General features: G+C 38.8%; 1 protein-coding gene and 1 pseudogene across 3 annotated transcripts in view; both read right to left on the reverse strand.

Moving 5' to 3' along the window:
* The window catches only part of Trat1 (T cell receptor associated transmembrane adaptor 1), a 79,774-nt gene that overhangs the window by 18,130 nt on the left and 35,737 nt on the right, over positions 1-25,907 (reverse strand). Inside the window, exons 1-3 of one of the 3 annotated variants that reach the window (NM_198297.4) lie at positions 23,011-23,159; positions 12,462-12,572; positions 5,346-5,382 (exon numbers count right to left, since the gene is read on the reverse strand). In NM_198297.4, the coding sequence (NP_938039.3) occupies positions 5,346-5,382; positions 12,462-12,572; positions 23,011-23,017 (155 nt within the window). In that variant the 5' untranslated portion in view covers positions 23,018-23,159. Of the gene's footprint in view, positions 1-5,345; positions 5,383-12,461; positions 12,573-23,010; positions 23,179-25,907 lie in introns of those variants that run through there. The other 2 variants (XM_006522730.4, XM_006522732.3) reach the window with 2 other exon arrangements.
* On the reverse strand, positions 497-1,545 carry Gm8670 (predicted gene 8670; annotated as a pseudogene).

Consider the following 25,907-nt stretch of genomic DNA (forward strand, 5'->3'; position numbering starts at 1 on the left):
GCACATACCCCCTCTGGGAGGGAACAATGAGTTTTTTGCCCACCATACATTCGACAGATAGCCACAGGGTATATAAGAGCTCTAGATAATCTTCTTTAGCTATTCATGTTAAGTAAATAGAAATACTGTTTAAGGAAAATTTAAACCTGGTAAATGTATTAAGAAAAGATGTTCTGGCTAAAAACAAAATTTATTATCAGAGAAAAAATGAAAATATTATAAAGTTCTTTGGCAAATGCTGAGAATCTAAAACTTTATGTAGAGCTTTAGCAATATGAGTCAAGAGTAAATGCAATTGTTAACATTTTCCACTGAACTGTAATAAAATAATACTTTAATACTGGCATTTTCCAAAATGTATTTATCAATGTATGATTTTAGTACAAAACCCTACCAATCAAGTATTTATTTGTGAATGTCCCATAAGCATTTCCTACCACTCAAAAAATCTATTGCTCTGTGTATCTGAATATGTTAACAATAGAAAAGACGATTACTGTCTCTTCTTAGGTGACTCAAAGTTAGCCTCTTCACCGTGCTTTCTTTTCTTTTTTTTCTTGTTATGGTCACTCTGGTAGCCACTGGAGTCACTGGCTTGGAAAATGGGGTCCTGATCTTTCTGGTGCCTTTTCTTCTTCTTTTTCTTCTTCTTTGGCTCTTCCTCAAAGAAGTCATTCACATTATCACTACATGGTATGTCTGTTTCTTCCTGTGGCGTGACATCTGTAACATCTGCTACCTCTGTAGCACTATCAACTGTTCCACATGTGTCTGTATCTTTGTCTTTCTTCTTCTTTTTTTTCTTCTTTGGAGTTTTTTCAACAACCTCTTCAATGACAGTTTCTGCTACGTCTTCAGAAACTACAGAGCGCTTAAGTTGCAAACTGGTGGTATTCAGTTTTCCTCGAATGCTGAATACTCCAGCAGAATCTGAATCTAAGCGAAATACATCAAATTCCAGTTCATCGCCTACATGTATCTCCAATGTTTGCCACTCCTCATATGACATCTGCTCAGGCTTAGGGATAGAGGCGTTAAAACATCCATGGACTAGACAGCCAATATGGCTAGACGATACTTTATTAACTGTACCCATTAACGTCTGCCCAGGCTCAGGGCAGAAAATAACAAAATCTGCTTCAATGTTAAGATGAATGTGTCCTTGATCATCATAAATATCTCCTAGTTCACCCACAACTCTGATGTTATCATATGCAGTAGGAACACCTAAAAGGTTTCTCTAAGAAAACAGTCCAAAGTTGTAATGGGATACTTTTTGTAAAATAAAGTCCTCTCGGAGTAGCGCAGGAGCTCGGCGTCCAGCTGCTCGGGGATGCCCGTGCGCTTCCTGCTCAGGTAGCAGGGCGACAGGGCGATGTGCCTGCGGTGCGGGGCGGCCACCAAGAATGAATAGCGGCTGCCCACCAGCGCGCACTCCGCAGCGTAGCTCAGCAACTCCAGGCAAGGCAGGACCCCGGCCTGACCCGCCACGGGCCTCTCGGAGGGCGCCTGGGACCGCTGAGACTCCACAGAGCCCGCAGCCATGAGGCTTGGCTGGGTCTCATTTTTATTTTTTTGAAGACTGTTCTCCGGGTGACTTTGGAACATTCCTGCCTCTTTTGTAATGCTCAGGGAGAAACAGCATATGCAACAGAAGATGAAACACCACAGGATGAAGAGGAACTGGCTAGGAAAATCTAGGCTTGGCTGCAGTCTCCATAGAGACAGGAGCCTTCACAGCTTTAGTTGTCACTTTGCCTCTGGGGTATACAAGCCAGTGCTGGCTGATTTCTGATTTTGCTCATCTAGAAGTAAGACACATGCAGATGAGATGCTCTGCCACAGGCAGTTGTCCTAGCCGCTGGGGACCATTCATGATGAACTTGAGGTCTCTTTGCCCCTTGCTGCATAATTGTAAGTGATAAACTCCTTTGGTGTGACATGTTGTGTGTATTAGTGTCTTCCTCACTAGGCACAGCAGGTAGGAGCTCAGCTGCAGTGGGTTGAAGCATTTAAACTCCTATTCCTATACCTGATGGTTGGCATGGTGATGATCTTTGCTTTCTTCCAGGCAGGAGTTTACTCTTTGGAAATCAGTGAACTTAGTTTACAACTTCTTAATGTACTGCTTATTCTTGAGTGATTATTTGTTAAATGAGCACATGTTACACAAGAACCAGCCTCATTCCCACATATGCAGCACAGATAAAAACCTAGTTACATTGAAATGAATATTGTAACAATTTTCCTTTCCAGCTCTTTTCATACCAATACCAAAGCCATCAACTTAATCTTTAGCTAAACAATCAATCACAAGACTTTTTATTACACTGTATCTTTTAATTTTTGTTTCTTATCCTTTTATATTTTGAGATAGGCTCACTTTAGGCAAGCTGATCTAGCCAGAAACTCAGAATAGACCTTCCTGCCTGCCTTCCTGGTGCTGGGAATACAGATTAGTGCCGCCACCACACCTGGCAGGTTGTATCTTAATTGCCCTTCATATGTCAAGAATCAAGTTCATCAGAAAAGAGATGAGCGTTCTCATGTTTATCATCAGAAAATCATTCTTGATAGCCTGAAATTATCTCTAGTTATAAGATTTCACTATGAAGGATAGTCACAAAAATTTGTATGCAGAGAGTCTACCTGCAACCATATCTTGAATCTGTAAGAGACATTTTTAAACAAAGCAGAAACTATTATAAAAAGACCAAGTTCAGAGGCTTTAAATCCTTTTCTGTTCTGCCTGCCCCGTCATACCCTGTCCTGCTCTGTCCTGCTCTGTCCTGCTCTGTCCTGTCCTGTCATGCCCTGTCCTGCCCTATCTTGTTCAGTTAGAAAGCTTGTTCAAAGATTTCGCTGACCATAATTTAGGAAGATTTGAAAAATGCTGCAGAAAGTCGTTCTTATTTGAATTGTCATTCCTAATGGGAATATCTAATATAATGATACATTTGGGTTATAATATACTATCCAGAAAAATGAAATTTTCTTACTAGTCATTATGCCCTATACTCTCTTTTAAAGGTATATTATACAAGCTTTGCATGTTGGTCTCAGATGAGTCTCTTGTGAATTTGAAGCTAGACTGATCTACATAGTGAGCTATAGGACAGTCAAGGCAATATAGAGAGAACCTTTCTCAAAAAATATATATATATATATTACATTACATTTCACTATTGATTAAAATCATCCTTACAAACACTGTGCCACTAAGTGTGTGTGTGTGTGTGTGTGTGTGTGTGTGTGTGTGTGTTTGTGTGTGTATGTGTGTGTGTGTGTCTGTCTGTCTGCCTATTCTAGTAGTTTTTTGAGACAATGTCCCTATATATCCGAGGCTGGCCTCAAAATTCACTATGTAACCCAGGCTTGCTATAAATTTGTTTCCTTTTCTGTCTCACCCTCTCCACTGCTGGGATTATTGACATGAACCATGAGGTCTGATTATTTTTTCTATGGGATTTTATAGATTTATTTCTACTCTGTTGAGGCTGGCCAGCAGCTCCCATGTCCGGGTTCGAGCCTGGAAGGCATCTTGGTATCTGGAAGAAAAGAGGGAAACTAGGCGGCACAAGAAAGGATGGATCTGGCTAAGATCAAAAATTCAGGTGACAGCAGATGCTGGCGAGGATGTGGAGAAAGAGGAACACTCCTCCACTGTTGGTGGGATTGCAAGCTTGTACAACCACTCTGGAAATCAGTCTGGTGGTTCCTTAGAAAATTGGACATAGTACTACCAGAGGATCCAGCAATACCTCTTCTGGGCATATATCCAGAAGATGTCCCAACCGATAAGAAGGACACATGCTCCATTATGTTCATAGCAGCCTTATTTATAATAGCCAGAAGCTGGAAAGAACCCAGATGCCCCTCAACAGAGGAATGGATACAGAAAATGTGGTACATTTACACAATGGAGTACTACTCAGCTATTAAAAAGAATGAATTTATGAAATTCCTAGGCAAATGGATGGACCTGGAGGGCATCATCCTGAGCGAGGTAACCCAATCACAAAGGAACTCTCACAATATGTACTCACTGATAAGTGGATACTAGCCCAAAACTTAGTATACCCAAGATATAAGATACAATTTGCCAAATGCATGAAGCTCTAGAAGAATGAAGACCAAAGTGTGGACACTGTGCCCCTTCTTAGAATTGGGAACAAAACACCCATGGAAGGAGTTACAGAGAAAAAGTTTGGAGCTAAGACAAAGGATGGACCATCTAGAGACTGCTTTATCTAGGGATCCACCCCATAATCAGCTTCTAAACGCTGACACCATTGCATACACTAGCAAGATTTTGCTGAAAGGACCCAGATATAGCTGTCTCTTGTGAGACTATGCCGGGGCCTAGCAAACACATAAGTGGATGCTCACAGTCAGCTATTGGATTGATCACGGGGCCCCCAATGGAGGAGCTAGAGAAAGTATCCAAGGAGCTAAAGAGATCTGCAACCCTGTAGGTGCAACAACATTATGAACTAACCAGTACCCTGGAGCTCTTGACTCTAGCTACATATGTATCAAAAGATGGCCTAGTCGGCCATCACTGGAAAGAGAGGCCAATCGGACACACAAACTTTATATGCCCCAGTACAGGGGAACGCCAGGGCCAAAAAAAAAAAAATGAGAATGGGTGGGTAGAGAAGTGGGGGGGGGGTATGGGGGACTTTTGCGATAGCATTGGAAATGTCATTGAGGAAAATACGTAATAAAAAAAAAAAAAGGATGGATCTAAGACAATATCCTGATCAAAGCTCAATTTTACTATTCGGAACACCCGGGTATAAAGAAGAGGGGAGGGGCCCATTCCCGCCAAATCATCTTCGGAGTCCAGTTGCAGGTGACCACGTGAATACTCCGGAAAGCTAGGCGGCAGGTAGTAGCAGTGGCACTGGCAGAACGATAGGGTGGCAGACTCCACCCCAGATCAAACCTGATCAGCCAGATTTCAGGCTGAAGGGGGGACGTTACACTACTCTACATTCTGCAGTGCCACATAATCCTATATAAAATTAGACTGCAATCATAAAGTCTCATGTTCATTATAATATAGATATCTATAATAGATACTAAGAGCTTTATAGTTGTCAGATTATATTGTCTTTTTAATCTTCACTCAGCTTTTGATTGACTTGGTGTATTAATAACTGGGATCTATGATAGTGTCACGGCCTCCAATCTATGGATGCAAGTAAAAGAAATTATAATTTACTTTTCATTTGCATTTAGTCCAATTGATAACATCTCTGAGACAAATCTATAAGCAATATAACATTTGTTACTTTCCTTATTAGTTGGAAATCACAATACATTATCCAGTTTAAACATACCTTGGAATGTAGTCATCAGAGTATCTGTATATTTCATCTGAAAACATTAAAAATAAACAAATTAAAAATGTTTATGCATTTTAAAAATATTTTGTGAGGGGAGCTAAGACTCAGTGTAAATGAGCAAAGTTGATCAAGCCACAAAGGCTACAACTTGTTGAACTGATTTGTGGCTCTCCAAGAATCCTTGTGATAAAGTTTACTCCTCAAAATGGCAGTATCATGGATTTCACTGGAACTTTCAAGAGTGGATTCTAAGAGAAAATCCTTTAATCACGGAGAATGTTGCTATCAGAAGGGATTAGGCAGTTTCTTATGTGACTGTTTGGTAATTCTTGGAAGATAATCATAAATAGGAACAAAACTGACTGCTCCCCTCTGTCTCTTCGCTAGACATGTGATCAGTTTCTCTAGCATGTATCCCTGTCATTGCTACCAGTTAGAGTCTGTGCTATAACTGTCCAAACTTTGAACTTCCAGAGCTATAAGCTAAATAAAACCCCTTTCTTTATAAGGGTAACTGTCTTTGGTGTTTTGTTGTAGCAATATAAATGATAAGAGCAGCTTCCTTTCTGAGCCAGTCAATTCTGTCTTGGTAATCTGAGATGAAAACAAGATGGCTTGGGCATAATAATGAGCCAGATGCATTGTATTTTGTGCACAGAAAACAATGAGAAAAATCTGAGAATTCTTTTTTTGGCCCTCTTGTCCTTGACCAATTGTGAAACAGGACACAGTTTCTGCCTTTGAGTTCTACCAACACTTCTGGGGTTTTCTGTTATTTCTTTTTTTGTCCATGTTGGTTCTAATACACTTTTCTGACAACAACAACAACAACAACAACAACAACAACAACAACAACAATTCTACTTGTTCATATGTACCTACCTACCTACCTACCTGTTGATCTATGGGAGGGGTCTCTATTTATCATATATCTAACCCCCTTCTCCTCTAAAATTTTGTGACATTTGATGAAACAAAGAAGCATTGTGGTAGTTCCATTTTATGCCTATGGTGACAGTCTGAAAGCCAAGACACTGAAAAGGGTGTAACTCAGTCTCTGAAACTACTTGAGACTACTATATTAGAGTAGCTTCTATATTGACCAGAGATGTAATCTAAAAAAATAAAACCATAGAAGAAGGTATGTTCTAGTTCCCAGGAAGTAGTTCACACTGAACCCTGAAAGTGGTAGCTCAAAGGCCAATAACTTGTTAAATGCATCTGTATATTTAAAAGTAATGAGAAGGTTTAGGTTTTAAATAATATTTTATGAAATTAATATATTCTTAGTACATTATTGAAATTAATGGATTTAAAAACATTCAAGATCCAGTTTTGTGCTGAATATTAACTTTATTTTAGACATTTTATTGCCTACTCATTAATGATTTATACACTAAACTAGAGGTACATATGTAATATGACATTTATCATACTTGAATTTCTTATTATTTAATATGCCATGGAATAAAAACTTTTATTTTGCTAAAGTTATTCTATGAAAATAGGGACTGGAGCCATCTCAGTTTCTGACATCAGATGCTAAATGGTCTTCCAATTTTAATATCTGTGAAACACTGTGATTCAGGAAAGAACTCGTAGGAACCATTTAAAATAATCGAGTCAATCACCAAACAGGTGGGAAAGTTATTTTTTAGGTAAACTTAGGTCATGGTGTAGACTTACGCTCTAGAGAGTTTAACTCTTACAGAAACATTCATTGAAGTATTTATGAAAGTGATCACATTACTGAGAGAAATGGACATGTTCCATGTCAGTGTTTGGGGAGGGATTCTGTGGATAATCAAATGAGGGATGATCTTGATGATCATGTCTACTAAGCTGCTGTAGAACCCAAGATAAAAGAAGTAATTTACACGGGATGCCAGAAATACAGCAGTCAGAAAATGCCCTCCTGTGACTACACCAAAAATATGAAGTTACTTTCAGCTGCTTTCAGATTCATATTCTTTTGAACATGAATGTTGATGAATGCTGGAAAGAGCCTAGAATGGTCAAAAAGACACATCCCAATAATCACAAGGTAATGAAAGTGAAGCAAAATCAGAAAATACAGAAATATAACTAATACCAACAAACACAGAAGACAACAAGGTCAGACAATTGTAAATTGGAAAAATAAAGCATGCTATAACACATATTCATTGCTATATTTACAAAAATGAACCAATTAGACTCAGGCCATTAGATACTTTTGAGATTTGCCTACTGTCATAGTCCCCCAAAGTCTTGGGCATTTGAATACTTGGTCTCCAGCTGGTCATGTTGTTTGAAGAGGCTTGGGAGGTGTAGCATCTCTGGAGGAAGTGTGTCATTGGGAATGGGATTTGAGAGTTAAAAACCCTCACCTACTCCAGCTCACTCTGTCTGCTTTGTGATTGCCTTTAAAGATGTGAGCTTCTCACTTGGGCTTCCATGTCCCTTGGTGCCATGCCTCCTCACCATGACCAACTTGTGTTCCTCTAGCCTAACTCTTTCCTTTAGAAGTTGTCTTGGCAATGATCTTTTTTTACAGCAACAGAAAAGTAACTAGTGCTCTTGGAACTTAAGTACAAGACTGTAAACTCTAAAGTGTCATGTCATGGAACATATTCATGGTTAGGAATCAGTCAATATTGGATTTGGTACCAGCTCTTCAGGGCACTTGCTATGTGACTGCGTAACAATTACTCTAAAGTTATGCTTATCAGTTCATATGTAGAAAAGAACAGTAAAACCTAGCATCATGGAGGGGATATAGAAAGTAATTAAAACAATGTCAAGATATTTTATAAAATGACAAGGCAATTTATCCACATCATGTGTTCTAAATCCATACTGTATATGTGACACGTTTTGCTCATTGGATTGGAAAGTTTCCTTATAAATGAGTAAACTGGAAATCTACTAACATTTTTCAGTTAGTAAAGTGAAATATATAATATAAATAAAGTTTAACTTGAAAGGAAATTGCTGACATTTCACTTTGATAGAGGGCATTGTCACCAGTTGAGCATTTTTACTTATAATAAAAAATTGTGAGTAAAAGTACAGAATATTGGGTTGGGTTGTAGCTCCACTGGTATAGTTCTTGCCTAGCAAACCCTTGGTTCAATCCCCAGCACCATAAAAACTGATTAAGCCAGTGCACATCTGTAATTCCTTCATTTAAGGTTAAAATAGGAAAATAGAAATATAAGGTCATTGTCTACTATGTAGTGAGTTTGAGGCCAGCGTGAGGTACATGAAAGCTTATCTCAACACTAAACTAGTCTGCAATCCTATAGGTGGAACAACAATATGAACTAACCAGTACCTCCAGAGCTGTGTCTCTAGCTGCATATGTAGCAGAAGATGACCTAGTCGGCCATCATTGGAAAGAGAGGCCCCTTGGTATTGCAAACTTTATATGGCCCAATAAAGGGGAATGCCAGGGCCAAGAAGCGGGAGTGGGTGGGTAGGGGAGCAGGCCGGGGGGAGGTTATAGGGAATTTTCGGGATAGCATTTGAAATTTGAAATGTATATAAAGAAAATATCTAATAAAAAAACACTAAACTAAAACAAAAAAAGCCACTAAGTAATAACAATAAGAACAATTATGTGTCCCATAAAATATTTTCTCAAATAGGCAAATTCTTTTATAAAATAAGGACTTTTAAAGTAAAATGTAGTACTTGTAATATGAATATTGGTGCCTAGAAAACATACTCTTGCAAGGTTTGAAAGAATAACTCTAAAGTAGGGAAGTATAATCAGATATTTCATCCCCAGAAAAAAGAGAAAAAGACCATAAATTTTGTGAGAAAAGTTAAATATAAGTAACTATGTATAAGATAGTATGTAATAGTATCTGGTCATTAGATGAAATGAAAGGGGGCCAAAGCAATATGAAAAAAGAAAAAAAAGAAAAGAAAAGGCTAAAGAATAGTATATACATCAGATTAACTGCAGAAGAAACACTGTGAAAAAGTACAAGGACACCAACAGCTTCACAAGTCGTAGAAAGTAAATGTGTATTTGAATGGTAGCTAGCTCATCTCTGCTTGGATAATTTTAGTTGTACAGGTTCATAAACAACGATCTCTTGCTAAGCATGAAGGTGAGCAAGCTCAGATCGTACAAAGACCTTCTCTATCCCAAAGGTTCAGAAGTTTATTTAAGAATAAATGGCATGATTTCAACACTGCCTACTCATCTCAGTGCTACACGGCCAAACTGAAAACTGTACTCTGTTCCAGAGCAGCAAAGTGTGCAGAATCATGGACCAGAAGACCTAGGTAAGGTTGCCCCATCCTCCCCTGTGATAGAGATGCAAGGCTTGTGGTTGGTATGTATCTGAGAGAGGATGCTGCAAAGTCTTGCTTTTATGGTTCCCCTTTAGCATGTCCACCCCTTTGCCACAATTTGTCACAGCAAGAAACAGCAGCACGTGGCTGAAACTCTAACACTGAATCTTTCTGATTCATTTTCATTCAAAAACATGCCATGGTATAGTCAGAAGAAGGTTCACTAATAACATTGACACACAAACAAGTCACACACTTGTTTAATCTTCTTAAATCAAAGAGGAAGAGTTGAATAAGTAATATTCATTGGGTTCAATGGAGGATAAAAGAAAAATACATTCTGATTAGGAAAAGAAATGAACACACTCCTGAAGAACAAATTTGGACAACGCATTGAATAAAAATAAAGATTTATTTTGGAAAGCAGAGAGAGAATTCACTTTCAAAGCATCTAAATAGATGCTACAGAAAGAATCAAGAAAAAAGGGCATCTGTCTGATTAAATGCATAGATATTACACTCTCACTGGAAGGAGAGTTCCTTTTGAAAGCTATGTAATATGCCCCCAATGTTTCTTTACTGCTTGTTGGCCAAGGTGGAGTCATATCTTGCCAGTTTCTTAGCCACAAAAAGCACAGCGGTGCTAACATAAAAGTGAACAGGACCAATTGCAGCAGCATTAAAATTACAGAGCACATGGGAGAAGGCTGGATGATGTGACAAACTCTCTTCTAGCCTGTCTTGCCCAAGACTTAGAGCAAGCCCTGGTCTTCAGGATTAGGGAGGTCCTGAGTGTTTACAGAGAGTTCAAGTTGTCTGCAATCCCTGGAAGTGAAGAATAGTACCATTTGTTCCTGTGGGTTGGAGGTGTCAGGGTAAATATTCACACCCGGGGAAAGCTCCGGGGGGGAGGGCAGTTGGGAAGGTGGAGTGAGAGCACTTTGCAATCCTTGAGCACTGTGAGGCTGCTTCAAGGCTAATCGCCTTGAGCTTACACATCCATCTCTACAGTGTGTGCCACCTAACAAGTGTATATCAAATAAAATGACCTGTGATCCAGTGACGTTTGGAACCAATCTCATGAAAGCCTCACAATACCCAGCCCCCTGAAGTGGAATAGAATGTGGCTTACAGGAGCACCAGCCAAAGCCCTAGCTGTTGTTAAGTTGTTAAGTAATATAAAGATGGGGGCGGGGAGAAAGGGAGCCAGGACACAGGCATGGTTGGAGCAGCAAAGAGTCTGAAGAACTGACTGACACCTACTGAGACAATGTACTGATGTGACAGGAAGTAATGTGAGGCCAGGGAAGGCCCTTGGTGATTACTATGGCCAAAAGGAAGGTAATTACTGTGGAAAGAGAGAAAGCACCAGGCCCATGAAGCATAGCGATACGGACTGTTTCCAATACAAACCAACTGCCAAGTCTCCACACTGTCCTAATACACGTGAACATTTACTTCTCCTTACAAGACCCTTTTGGTCTGCATGGTGCTTTCCATTGGCTGTCAAAAGGATACCAAGAAACAGAGAACTTGCTACTTACATGAGATCTGACAGCTGAAATCTGAAACCAGAGTGAATATCAATTCACACCACATGCTTTGCTTTCAAAGCTATGCTGTTAATGATCAAATGGCAGCCATTAATTAAAAGAAAAACATCATGCATTCAATTTATTATTATTCCCTATTTTTCAATTTCTTTTCTCTCCACCTCACTACTTTTAAACAATAGAGCCCTTTATGGTAAGGCTGAGGCAATAATAGCTTGTATAATTTTTTTTAAAGGTGAAAATTACAAAGCCTGTTCACATTGAGATAGGAAAAGCTAGTGTGTGTGCCCACACTGGGTGCTGGGGCACAATTTTGGTATTAAATAGTCATGTGACCTGAGCTCTGCCATCTACACCGGTCATTCTCAAACACCTCCAAGCCTTCAAAATCTGCGTGATAACAACTTTCTGTCCTCACCTGATGCTGGGTTCTCACCACATAGAAAGCTTCTCCGGAGTGAATCGAGGCCCTCCCTCCCTACAGTCTGATCACCATTTACATGCTTCATGCGAGTTTTCTGAGACGTGTGTGCTAAGTTTAACTTCAGTGTGCTAACTTAGTTTTGTCCCCTTTCATGAGTTTTTATCTTTTCCTTTTCAAAGTTCTTTCCTGGTTATTTATAGCTCTTGGTGCAGTTTCTCTGCCCTTCGACTGTCAAGGCGCTTCCCAGAAACCATTGAGCTTTGGTTCTTTTGTGCACTGATCCGTGTAGTCGGTGTGCACATGGTGGTATGTGCAGGTTGGGTACGTGATAGGGTTTCAATTATGCCACATGTAGATAAAAGCCACCTGGATAAAAGAAAGCAAAGCTCACAGTGGTAATGACACTGACAAGTTCTAGGTCTGTGGTGTAGTGACAGGCCCGGGTTCAGTCTGCAGCTTTTTCAGACAGTGCCGAGTGCCATAGCTGGAGCCCCCTGAGAACTGAATGACTTCAGTAGAGCCTTAGGGAGCAGCTCTTCACCTTTATCACCATCTCAAAAGACTGCCGTACCCTGATTTGCTCATTTAGAGAAGCCCGTTTAGCAGAATAACTCCTTTCAGCTGTCAATCCTGAGACAGTCTTAAAGCTAAGTTTGGGAACTTTGTCTCATATCTCCGAAGTGAATTCATTCTTAAATTGAGGGAGCCCTCAGGGTGAAAACAATCCAAGATCTCTCACGGTTACAACAAGCTGTTAACGACATCTCATAACAGTATGTACGCCCGAGGGTTGCCAGGGTCTGCGTTTGAGCAGGTACCATACAGTGATTTGCCAGAAGGTCTTACCTCGTCTCTGCTTCTCTACATAGTGGGAAATATTGAAGATCAACGATATAACCAGAGCCAAGCCCAAGAAGGCTAGAAGTCCCCAGAGGAAGAAGGGGCATCCAGAGCTTCCTGGAAACAAAAGTAGATGTGTTTGTGATAGGACGGCTTACTATACAGTTTTATTTCAGCTAAGGTCATGATTCAAACCACTGCATTTAGCTGAGGTGACAGTTCACATCAGGGAGTGCAATATTTGAGAGATTAAGATACTAGAATTTTTAGGAGTCTGGGCAACCCTGGGATATGTAGTAGGGGTCTGTCTCAAAATTATTAAGTAAATGAATTCATTTCCTTTACTTGTGAGGAATGATAAATCTGCCAGAAGATTAATAAACACTGACAAGCGGATATTTGCAGTTTTCAAAGTGATGATAAGTCCTTGGGTTCAGAATGGTTAAAGCAAGTTTGTCATATTTTTAGTGTTAATAAAACAAAAGATTAATTCAGTAGTTAAAGGGTGGCAAGTGGTGACTGATTATATAAACTCAGTTCAAAATCAGGATTCTCTTGATCATTCCAGATCTTCATTTCACAGACTCTCCCCAGACTTTATTCTTTAGGCTAAAAATAATTGCTTGGTCCTTTCATCAGACTTGGGGGTGTAACACACTAGATACTCGGATGAAACAGTTATCCTGGAACCACAGTTTTAATAGAATGGACCACAGGACATTTCCTCATTCCACTAAGTGTCCCGTTAAAAGACACGAGTGCGTTCACTATTGTGAAGGTCTCTCTCTCCATTTTACTTCTGAGTGATAAAAGGAGTTAAGTTGCTTATTGCCAGTCAACTACCCCAGATAATTTACAGTTACTCCCACACAGTTATGAGCAACCATGAAGACAGCTGTCCAGAGTTGGTATATCTTGGTAGTCATATCAGCATAACCTATGTAACATGCTGATCTCAGAAGAGTAATTTTCTGATTATAACTAGTATCAATTAGATATCTGCGCTATGTCGGCATTTATACCTGTACCAAAGAATCAAAGATTTAAAATAAAACAAGACCAACCAAGTCATTGCTTTAAGAAACTCTTTTGTGGGGAACATAGAGATTGCATGTATGAGAACTACAGGCTATAAATAGCTTGCAAGTGTAAGTAGGTATGAGAGATAGTAGTTCTTCAGAGCCCCTATTCTGTAACCATGAGACCAAGTCAGAGACCATTTTAGAGCCTTTTAGAAAATAAAAATATAAAATAAAAATATGTGTTAATTGCTAAACACAATAGTGTTAAAATTTTTCATAAAAATTAATTTATTATCTTTTTGTTATTGTTGTTTTCAGTACATCCTGACCTCTCCTTTCTCCACTCTTCCCACTCCTCCAGATCCACTCCTCCATTTCCATTCAGAAAAGAGCAGGCCTCCCAGGGACATCCACCAAGTACAACAAAACAAGATACAGCAAGATAACACACAAACCTTCATATCAAAGCTGGACAAGGTGACCCAGTAGGAGGCAAGGAGTCCCCCAAACAGACAAAAGAGTCAGGGACATCCCCTATGCCCACGGGTAAGAATCTCATAAAAACATTAAGCTGATATACAGGAGAAATTTGTTTCATTTCCTTCATCTGTCTTTAAACATTTAATGAGAAAGCAGGGTGTCAATGAAAACATCTTTCTTTGCAACTGTTTTATGTATCTCAGATATGACATTTGGATTTTGATTGTGTCTTTGATTTCTTATTGATACTTCAGTAGCTATTTAGATGCCATCAGATGTTTCTGTGTTCAAGTGGACATTATTGATCTTTAAATAAACATGCTCAGGCATTTGAAGATTTATATGTATTACATGTGTTTATGATGCAGATATGCACATTCATAGGCACAGATAGCTTACATGTCATTTATTTGTACTCGTGTGGTGCATGTGCATGAGTGTGTGTGTGTGTGTGTGTGTATGTGTGTGTGTGTGTAGGCACATACTGACCAGAGTAGGTATCGCACTCTCTCTTTCTGCCTGTTCCTTTTAGGCAGAGTTTCTCACTGAACTTCTGAGCTACATTGGCAGCCAACAAGCTCCAGTGATCCTCCTGTCTCAACAATGCTGGCTTTACAGACTCCCATGAGGCCACACCCAATGGTTTGGTTGTTGCTGCTTCTTAAATGTCAGTGCTAGGACAGAGCTCAGGTCTTCCTGTTCCCACTCTTACACACTGAACTCACTTTGCAGCACCAATTACTACATATTCATTCACACACACATATAAAATTATATATATATATATATATATATATAAATAATTTAAGTTAGTTTGAATTTTATTTAAAGTCAGATATATGTCTATTTATTATTTGCTATTTAATTTAATACTCATTATTTCTATATCTTCAGCACACGATACACAATTGAGAATAGAGCCATTTTTGACTTCCTTTTGTAACAACATCTAATGTGTCCTTTACAAAATAATTTCCAAGAATTACTTAATTCTTGAATAATGATATCTTGAATATTGATAGTGAAATGTACGGCTTTTTTCTTTGTGTTTACTTCTGTTTCTGTGGATCCCACATTACTCAACATTCCTGGCAGAAACACCATCTTACCATGTAGTTTTATAATGCCCTCCCCACACTGAACTCGGGATAAAGTTGGTGAGGGTTTTTTTTTCTTCCATGTGTGTGAATGCATGTTGTATACACATGGGCATAGTTGCATATGCTGGTGAACCTGCCCATGCCAGGCATGTGATGGCCAGAGGTTGACTTTAGCTGTCTTTCTCTTGCTGATGCACATTATTTTTTTTTTGAGACAGGGTCGTTCAGTGAACTGAGTTTCACTGTTTTGGCTAACTGGATGTTCAGCAAGCCATCGGGATCTGCTCTATGACATAGCACTGGAGTTATAGATGTATAACTACCATACACTACTTTTACATGGGTCCCGGGGATCTGAACTCAGGTCCTCATGTGTGACCAACATGTACTCTACCATCTGAGCGCTCTCCTCATCCCTAACATTTTCTTGTTGAATGCTCTCCACAGCCTATGACATAGAATAATGTCTGTTCCTGTCTCTACCTAAACAAGGAGAGCATCGGTTTTCGTTCCTTATGACCAACTCTTTCCACAAGATTCTACTCCAGATTTCCTGGTTACCTTTTGGGACATAGTTGCTGTAACCTCACAATCATATACCATGTCCCAGTCACCAGGAAGTACTTACAGTTGTTAATAGATACCATGCCTTGTTATGTTCTTATGTGTCTGTATAATTGTACTTTGCCTGAAATGCCTGTTTCTTAGGCAACTCAAAGAAATGTTCTTCTCTTTGAGGGTTTCATTAATATCTTTATACTTAGAAACCTTCTGTTTATCAGTCTTATACTAATTTCACTATCAATCTAAATTGTGAACCTTCTAAGGGCTAGAGACTGTCTTATACATCTTTATCTCCATACCTCAATATTCCCATTTGAAAAAGGAAACTAATCATAATGTTTATTATTTTGGGGTTGAGTTAAAACATGAGAAATTTTTTTCAGAACAATGTTACTAACAGCTCAATAAAGGTTAGCTACTGATATTAGTATTATTCTTGTTACATTATCATCTCACCAATGGTAAGTATGCTATTATTTCTGGAACAGAGTCAGGAGAATGTCATTTCTCGTTAAGCACCATCAGCTCACCCAATAACTGGAACATTGAATGGAGAAAGATAATTAATATACTGGCATAGAGCCAAAAGAAAGGTTCTGATCAAGTATGAGGTCTGGACACATCCAGAACCAAGGAAGAGATGCCACAGATTCTGTTCCACTTATCCATAACTCTACCGGGAAGGCTCATTCTCCAAGTAGCTGGGAACCTGACCTCTGTGCTAGAGACTGTGATGAACTAGGCCACTGTAGCTCTGGTAATGATGTTCAATAATACCTAGAACTAAGAACACGTGTCTGCTCTGAATCTATAATTACCAAGAAATGTGGTGGTTATTTACTTGTTTCTCAGAAAACATGAAGGAAACATTTATGTACCCACTATAAATATAAAATCTGTCTCCTTTTGGGAGGTTGATTGATGCAAGAAAAAATCTGGGCAATGGACTTTGAAAACTCTTACAAGAGGAGCGAGGCTATAAGGCCAGCTCCAAGGCCAGAAAAAGTCTACTTGCCTAAGGCCAAGATGTTAAGTCTTGAAGAGTTCACTGAGAGTGGAAACGACCTCCTGGTGAACAATCAGATTTGCTCTCTGCTCTTCCATTTTCATAATTTGAACCTAAACCCCAAAGTGTTTATTTTCCTTGCATTCCCACCATCCTATGGAACAAACACAGTTGCTTTCCTATGTGTTCATAACATAATTCTTCCTTCAGATACCTCACCAAGCAGCTAAACTGATAGATTTTTCTCAGAAAAAGAGTAATCATCACAATCCAAATTCCTTCTTGAAAAAGTCTACTGTTTTGCAAGCTTTACTCCAATTGCAGAGGATAGTGACCATCACATAGTATACTATCACTTCCTATACATTCCCTATGTACACATTCTAAAGCTAAGTTATCGTAAACTTAACCCAAATGATGTACTATCTAGACATAATTAATGGATATATTGATAATACATACTTTTAGTGAAGCTGAACTTGTTACTGTGATTTAGAAAAACTCCAACCTAGAAGTCATAATGCTTCTAGACCTCTAAGGAGATCTGAGATCTTGACCATGTGTTCATCTCAAGGAGTGTAAGATTGATTTTTGGAAATTAAATTTGACTCTACCTAAGAGAAAATACCTGGATTTGTTCATAGAAAAATGATGGGCTCATATGGCTTTCTACTCCACAAAAGACTCCAGTTCTTGAGAGAATGTGAAAGCGCCGTCCATCGGACTAACCTTTTAAGTGTAAATGCCCTAAGCTGGGATCAAAGAGTTGGAGTTCAGGTTTAGTAAATAAAATCTAGAATTCTCCATGGTTCTTTTTTACATTGGCATATTTCCCCCAGTTTCTGCCCTTGTTACCAGGACAGAAGAGAACAGGTTTAAAGAAAAAGAAACACCCATATGAAACTCATCACTAAATTTATTAATTATGGAAATATTGCAGCACTGTTTATGTAAAATATCTCAAATTTAAGGATCTCAAGAATGGCCAGCTCTTGGAGCCCACCTGAATGTTGCACATCACTGATCCTCCTTTCAGTCTTCTTTAAACAAATCTCCAAGCCTTTGTAATAGTCATGTTGAAGATCCTTTAATCTACCCTGATTTATGGGGTTACTTTTCTTGCTACTATGTATTTCTAATACTCCTCTGTCAGTAGAGTAACAAAAACAGAAAATAATAACAGATCCCTGGCTCTCACCAGTTTTGGAAGACTGCTAAAACTAATCTTTCTACTTAGTGTTTTGTCTTGTTGTTCATTTCCCACAATTTCTGTTATTTTGTATATACAGCCATTAAGTTGCTATACTTTGAATAAATAACAGCAAGCCTGATATAAGGAGCCACAGTTCAAAGGGGTAAGTAGAAAGCACTTAATTATTGGTTATACTAAAAATAGTTATAAATTATTGTATCATTTGGGCAAATTTAAATTTTAAGTAGAAGTTGCACTTTCTCCTTTTCTTTTCTTTTTCTTTTTTATTTATTTATTTTTTCTTTTCCATTTTTTATTAGGTATTTAGCTCATTTACATTTCCAATGCTATACCAAAAGTCCCCCATAGCCACCCACCCCCACTCCCCTACCCACCCACTCCCCCTTTTTGGCCCTGGCGGTCCCCTGTACTGGGGCATATAAAGTTTGCGTGTCCAATGGGCCTCTCTTTCCAGTGATGGCCGACTAGGCCATCTTTTGATACATATGCAGCTAGAGTCAAGAGCTCCGGGGTACTGGTTAGTTCATAATGTTGTTCCACCTATAAGGTTGCAGATCCCTTTAGCTCCTTGGGTACTTTCTCTAGCTCCTCCATTGGGAGCCCTGTGATCCATCCATTAGCTGACTGTGAGCATCCACTTCTGTGTTTGCTAGGCCCTGGAATAGTCTCACAAGAGACAGCTACATCTGGGTCCTTTCGATAAAATCTTGCTAGTGTATGCAATGGTGTCAGCGTTTGGATGCTGATTATGGGGTGGATCCCTGCACTTTCTCCTTTTCAATCAAAAGGAGAATTGAAAAGTATGTTAATCCATTAATTGCTATCGGAAAATAACTTTGCTTTCAGCTACAAATAAGCAACCAAAATTGCAATGCCATTCTATGCAGAAAGCTTTACGGGAAATCCCGACAGTGTTCAGGGACTATGTCAATGGTACTAGGTAAGAACTTGGGACACCCTGTCCATCCCCATGGGTCTGTGTTGCAATGTTTACAGAACAATGATTTTGTTTTACATGAACAGTTCTAGTCTTTGACCAACACAACCAAAACTGTAACATACTGGGAAAGGCTTAGACATGTTAGTGGGGAGGTGTTTTATACGAGCTCTTCTCCCTCTGACTTCAGCATTTTATGTTTCTATTTTTCAGAAATGTTGCCCTTAGTCATGCAATCTGAATTTTATTTTCACTTGGAAGCTCTCATGACACCCTTAACTTCTTTTGTATCTTCTTGATTTCTAGAAATGCCTCCTCTCCCTTTAAAAAATAAAACACACACATAAAAAGAGAAGACTGTGTGACTAAATAGAAGAACTTCCAAACAGATCCATATATGTGAACACACATGTGTATGCGGATGCACACACACATGAACGCACATAGACACACACAGACGCACAGACACACAGACACACACAGACAGACAGACAGACAGACAGACACACACACACACACATATACACACACACACACCAATGCCTTCTCTCTCCAGTAATTCTTCATGGTTACTGTGCAGCGTAAATATCATCCTCCTGTACCCAATAAGATTTGTTCAACAAGGGCATGTTTTAGTAGCATTATTAATTAATTGTACTTTCATTTATATAGTTTTTCTTGACTTAGAAAGAACTGCATAATCTGAATTTGGCTACATCATTAAGAAGCCAAGGGTCCAAGGAAATCATTTGTGAGTCAATAACAAACAGCAAAAAAGTTATGTGCTTTCTATATAGTTTTAAAAATCACTAGGGGCTAATAATGGTGGCTTTAGCTATAAGATCTCTGACTTCCATAAAGCCAACAGGTATTGACAGGGACTGTATATGGAGTTCATAATTACCTGTGTTCTGGAAGGAGACCTGGCTAAGTAAATGTAGTACTTTTCTATTAGCAGACTTTATTAGTGCAGAAGTCTCCTCTTAAACAATCAACAATAAAAAGAAGTAAACATAATGCTTTATGTATTTCAGACTTCAGACTATTTTTAAGTAGGACAACTGTATGGGATTACCAGACATAGTCATTCCCTCATGGTGCCTTCCTTGGCTTATAAACTTTATTAGAGCATTAGATATCCTTTTGCATTCCACAATTGTGCATCTTTATTTGAAACATCCAAATTTTTGAAAGAAAAATGAATTGATATTACAATGTCCATGTATCTACTCATGAAATTATTTTTTCAGTAGGGTGGTAGTTGTGTTGAACACAGCATATTTTCAATTGGGGGTTATAGCATGCTAGCACCATTTTCATATTCCAAACTGTCACCACCTGGGCCCGTTATCACCAACAAAAGTATGAGAATCATAGATGTTTGCGCAAAGGGAGCCTTCATCTTACTTCTAGGCTTCCAAGTAAACCGCTTGTTTTTAATGAAAAACTCGAAACCCACCAACCTTAAAATGAGTGCCTGTCATGAAGAGAGGGTATCTGAGCTATGAATGGTATAGATCTCAGCATGCTGTGAGAGAAGCAAAATAGCAATACAACCTTTGATGTGTCTATTTTCACACAGCATGAAAATGAGAACAAGATTAGGCCTCCGGAAATTGTATAACTCCCCCACTCCCTGTAAATCACTGATCTTCAGTAAGCCAACAGTCAAACTGGAGCGCCCAACTTCATCCTTGTGACATGAGGCTCACCTCTTTCTCAAGCATCTGGATTCCTTTCAGTCAATATTTAAATTAATTAAAGAATATATGTCTAGGTAGTGGGTGGCAGATTTCAAGAGAGCATGCTACAGATTTCTCCAATGCAAGATTCCTTTGTTGTTTTTGCAATTAAACATTAGTTGAGATGCGTAAGCTCCATAGATGCTGCTGGGACTGAAGGGCTGTGCAGCTCTCCACTGTAGACAAGCTGCTGCTCGTCAGTGCTTAGTTACTTCACTTTGTACAATAACTGTGTCTGTTTTAGAGAAGTAACCAGGAGGGACTGTGCAGATAAGCATGGGACTGTGAAACCTTTCAACCCATAAAAAACTGGAGTTAAAACTTTTAAAAGACTTATTCTATTTTCTTTACATTTAAGAATGCTGTGGTGATTAAGTGAAATTTAAAATGTGTGGGAAATTATGCAATAATGGTACATGTTACTATTTATTAACACGTACACATGTTTTGCATGACGGTGACCTTTCAGTGATGGTGTGCTTTTTTTCCCCTTTGATTAGCTCATCTTAGATTTACTGACAGATATTCCTTAAATGTCATGGTAAACACTGTATCTGGATCTCTAGAGGAATGCTTGAGTTTAAGAGACCATTCAAAATGAGTCATCCCTCATTCCAAAAGAGCCTCACTCTGTTCATAATGTACCTGAAGCTCCAGCGAGCAAAGGCAGTGAGAGCCTTCTAAAGCAAACGGTTAAATACAACAAACTGTTAGCTAACTGGCGAACCGTTGTTCATTAAATGAACTGCCAAAGCAATGGACTTCTCCACTTGACCCTGTTAATGCTAATTTTATGTGAATGGGGAAGCCTGGCCTCTGGTAGTATTTCAGCATGTTCATTTCATCTGTTTCAACATGGAAAATGTTATTACTAGATGCCTTTTGCTCATATTAATTTTGTGTGGTGGGGATCATTTTGGCTTTTAAGATCTATGAGGGCTTAATGACACTTTGACCTCTGTTTTGGGAAAGTCCTCATTGGCAAAGATTAGCTAGCACTCCAGCCCTGTGCTTGCGTGCTGAGTACTGTGCACAGTACTGCTAGGTCTGTTTCTTACATGTGGCAGCTTACATTCCTGTGGTTTATCCAAACAAATGAGTTTTTTTTTTTAAACCTGTCAGACAAACTTTTGGGAAGCAAACTCTCAGAAATTATGATGTGTGGTACCTTTTCTCTACTACTGGCCAACATTTATTGCTATTAAACATGCCAGCCCCATAACAATTAGGCATAAGATATGGTCAGAAAAGGTCCAAACCACAGAGTTACAAACAGCTTAAACGCCCATGCAAAATGTTCGGTGTTCAAGCTCATTGTAACCAAAGGGCTGCATATGAAGCAGTGAACTGGTATGTTGCGCTCACGAAGATTCTTAAATGAGATCAGCCGCTAAAAAGAAACAGTCCAGAATGGGAGAGAATTGGCATCTGCATCAGAGAAGCAATTTAGCAACGAGTCTCTAAATACCCACATATCTTATTCAGTAATTTCAATCCTAGAAATAATTTTTGAAAAATAACCCTCAATACACAAAAGCCTTAGAGTCATTCATTTTCCTGCCATTTAAAAACATGCATATAAAATGCTGGGTACAACAGAAATGTCTAGTGATAAATGAATGAACAAATTCTCATTAGTGCAATGAATGTCGTTCTGTGCATTTCTTTAATGAAGAAGGAAATGGTTTTGTTGCAGAGCTGGTCCCAACGCTAAATAGATGATTTAATGGCTGTTATTATTCTAGTTTTAAAGGGTAAATTGTGCATAGAAAACTTTAAGAAAATTCAACTTAATATTTTGCATTTTAAAGTAATTAAATGTCTGATTTTTAAGATCAGTTTTCTATTGCACAATGCCCTTATTGCCTAATATGCATTTTCTTTCATAAAACTATGTGTTAGAGAAATTAAGAGCATATCAAGAATACAGGAGTGAATTACAGACGGGTTTATAGCAGCAAACTGATCTGAGCTCCCATCACGATCTATCTCACTGTAGGATTTCCACTGGCATTTTCAAAGTCTTTTCTCTCCCTGACTATTGGCAATTCCACTGATTCCTGGGCGGGGGGGGGGGGGGGGACGGGGGGACCTATAGTGTCTAATTGCTAGACAATTGCAATCAATTACTCCTACTTGTTTTATATTTAAACCAAGTGAAGGGAAATACACGTGGTCAACAAAGACTCTGTGAAAACAACAAATCTTCAAATGGCACAATTACCAATGAACATTCATCAATAGCTGTGATAGCATTATTTTCAGGAGACACTGCCTATTTTTTTTTCTTTAAGAGCAAATATCGATAAAACCCTTAATGCGATTTCAGCCACTTTCTAATCATATGAAACATCATTGCACATTATTTTAAAAATACCATGTTAACCAGATTACTTTCCCATAAGTAGATGTCTCATTGAGACTTAGAAATTACTAAATGAGTTGTTAGGCATAACAATGAAAGAGAAAAAGAATTCAGAGTGTCACTCACCTGACATGCTAGCCCTTTCAGAGGAGCCTGGGTACATCCATGAAAGAGATCCGTAGGCTAAGAATTCTCCACCAACTTTTTTCCTTAAATGCCGTTGCTCTGTTATGTTAGAAACAGCACAGCACCAACATATATCTTTATCAGTACTCAGGGTTTTTTTTTTTCTCCTCTGTTTCTTCAACTCTTTTGTGTGTACTTTGTTCAGTTATAAACAGGAAATGTGGTGATAGAGGCTTCTAGAGTTTAGGTCTGTAACAAGTAGACTTAAATAGTTGTGAAACGTGGGAAGAAAAATCCCCTGTGCTTTTGTATGCCAAAAGGTGAATTTTTATCACTACCCAAGTCTGATTAAAAAATGCAGAATCAAAGCAAAGGTGTGAATGAATGAAGGTCAAATTCACTCTGTCACCTCATATCTGAGTTCCCCTGAAAACAGAATGAAATCTAACAAATTAATGAGCCAAGAGGAAGCAAGCCCCAGTGTGAACTCGCTCTGTCTGCTCACATGATCAATAGAAGGGAATTGACAAATTCTGAGTGCTTACTGGGTAATAGATGCCTATCAGGTGGACATCATCATACCAGGAGACCAGGTGCCTGTCCTATCCACAATCCATCACGGTAGCCAGCATGAGTCCCTCCGTGTAAGCCAGAGTCAACAGGAAAACAAGCTCTACCACCACCCCAGCCTCAGTATCTGAATTTCTTTATTATTATTATTATTATTATTATTATTATTATTATTATTAGGTATTTTCTTCATTTACATTTCCAATGCTATCCCAAAAGTCCCCCATACCCTCCCCCCACCACTCCCCTAACTACCCACTCCCACTTCTTGGCCCTGGCGTTCCCCTGTACTGAGGCAGTTAAAGTTTGCAAGGCTAATGGACCTCTCTTTCCACTGATGGCCATCTTCTGATACATATGTAGCTAGAGACAGGAGCTCTGGGGAGGTACTGGTTAGTTCATATTGTTGTTCGACCTATAGGGTTGCAGATCCCTTTAGCTCCTTGGGTACTTTCTCTAGCTCCTCCATTGGGGGCCCTGTGATCCATCCAATAGCTGACTGTGAGCATCCACTTCTGTGTTTGCTAGGCCCCAGCATAGCCTTACAAGAGATAGCTATATCAGGGTCCTTTCAGAAAAATCTTGCTAGTGTATGCAATGGTGTCAGCGTTTGGAGGCTGATTATGGGATGGATCCCCAGGTATGGCAGTTTCTAGATGGTCCATCCTTTCATCTTAAGTCTCTGAAGAAAGAAATTAAAGAAGATCTCAGAAGATGGAAAGATCTCCCATGCTCATGGATTGGCAGGATCAATATAGTAAAAATGGATATCTTGCCAAAAGCAATCTACAGATTCAATGCAATCCCCATCAAAATTCCAACTCAATTCTTCAATGAATTAGAAAGGGCAATCTGCAAATTCATCTGGAATAACAAAAAATCTAGGATAGCAGAAACTCTTCTCAAGGATAAAAGAACCTCTGGTGGAATCACCATGCCTGACCTAAAGCTGTATATACTACAGAGAAATTGTGATAAAAACTGCATAGTATCTGAATTTCTTAAACATCTGTATGTAAATCTGCTATCCAGCAGTAATTAAATGCACTAGTATATAATTCATGGAATTGGAATTTTTGGCATGGAGCATCCTGGCTATTTTGTTATCTTTTTTATATGAGATTGTTAAGGTAGAAAAATGGGAAGATTTATTTTAAGTGACTTTCTTTATTAATATATCTATTATCTAACACGATTTCTTCAGTTAAAAAAACCAATGTAACTGACATAGTATACACACATATTTATGAGATGTGGTATAATCAGACATACATATGCAATGGATAATAAAATCCAGGTAATTAGTTTTCTTCTCTCCTAGCATTTATGATTTCTGTGTGTTGGAATGTGGACTTGTCCAGATATTTTAAAATACATCATAAATTGTTAGAGAATATATTCATGCTGCTGTGATGTAGAACATGAATTAGTTTCTTCTATTTAAGTGTATCTTGCCTCCCATTGTCTAGTCGTACTATATCCCCACCTCTTCCTGGGCTCTAGTGACCCCTAACATCTGTGAGATCTATTTTTTCCTTCTATGAATGACAGGGAAGTATGCAAATTTGTCTTTCTGTGACTGCATTATTTAAATTAGTGTGATACCTTTCAATCCAACATGTGTTGCCATAGAAGATATTTCATTTCTCTTTTATAAAATAATACTGTTTTGTTCACATGAGCATGCCCATTCTCTTTTAATTGCTGAGATAATATTTAATTTAGTATATACCACATGCCTATATGTGCTCAGTTGTTTGTGGACTTATTGATGGATTCCATATTCTTGGTAATTTGAATAGAGGTTCTCTGGATAAGGTTTTGAGAAACTCAGACATACTAGGTAATCTTTTTTTTTAATTAGGTATTTTCTTCATTTACATTTCCAATGCTATCCCAAAAGTCCCCCACCTGCTCCCCCACTCACCCACTCCCACTTCTTGGCCCTGGCGTTCCCCTGTACTGAGGCAGTTAAAGTTTGCACTACCAATGGGCTTCTCTTTCCACTGATGGCCGACTAGGCCATCTTCTGATACATATGCAGCTAGAGACACGAGCTCTGGGGGGTACTGGTTAGTTCATATTGTTGTTCCACCTATAGGGTTGCAGACCCTTTAGCTCCTTGGTTACTTTCTCTAGCTCCTCCATTGGGGGCCCTGTGATCCATCCAATAGCTGACTGTGAGCATCCACTTCTGTGTTTGCTAGGCCCCGGCATAGTCTCACAAGAGACAGCTATATCTGGGTCCTTTCAGCAAAATCTTGCTAGTGACATACAAGGTAATCTAATTAGTCACTAAAACGTCAGAGCCTAGAATTATGCTCTAC

Source organism: Mus musculus, chromosome 16 (assembly GCF_000001635.26).
Source record: "Mus musculus strain C57BL/6J chromosome 16, GRCm38.p6 C57BL/6J".
In the NCBI taxonomy this organism is placed as follows: Eukaryota; Metazoa; Chordata; class Mammalia; order Rodentia; family Muridae; genus Mus; species Mus musculus.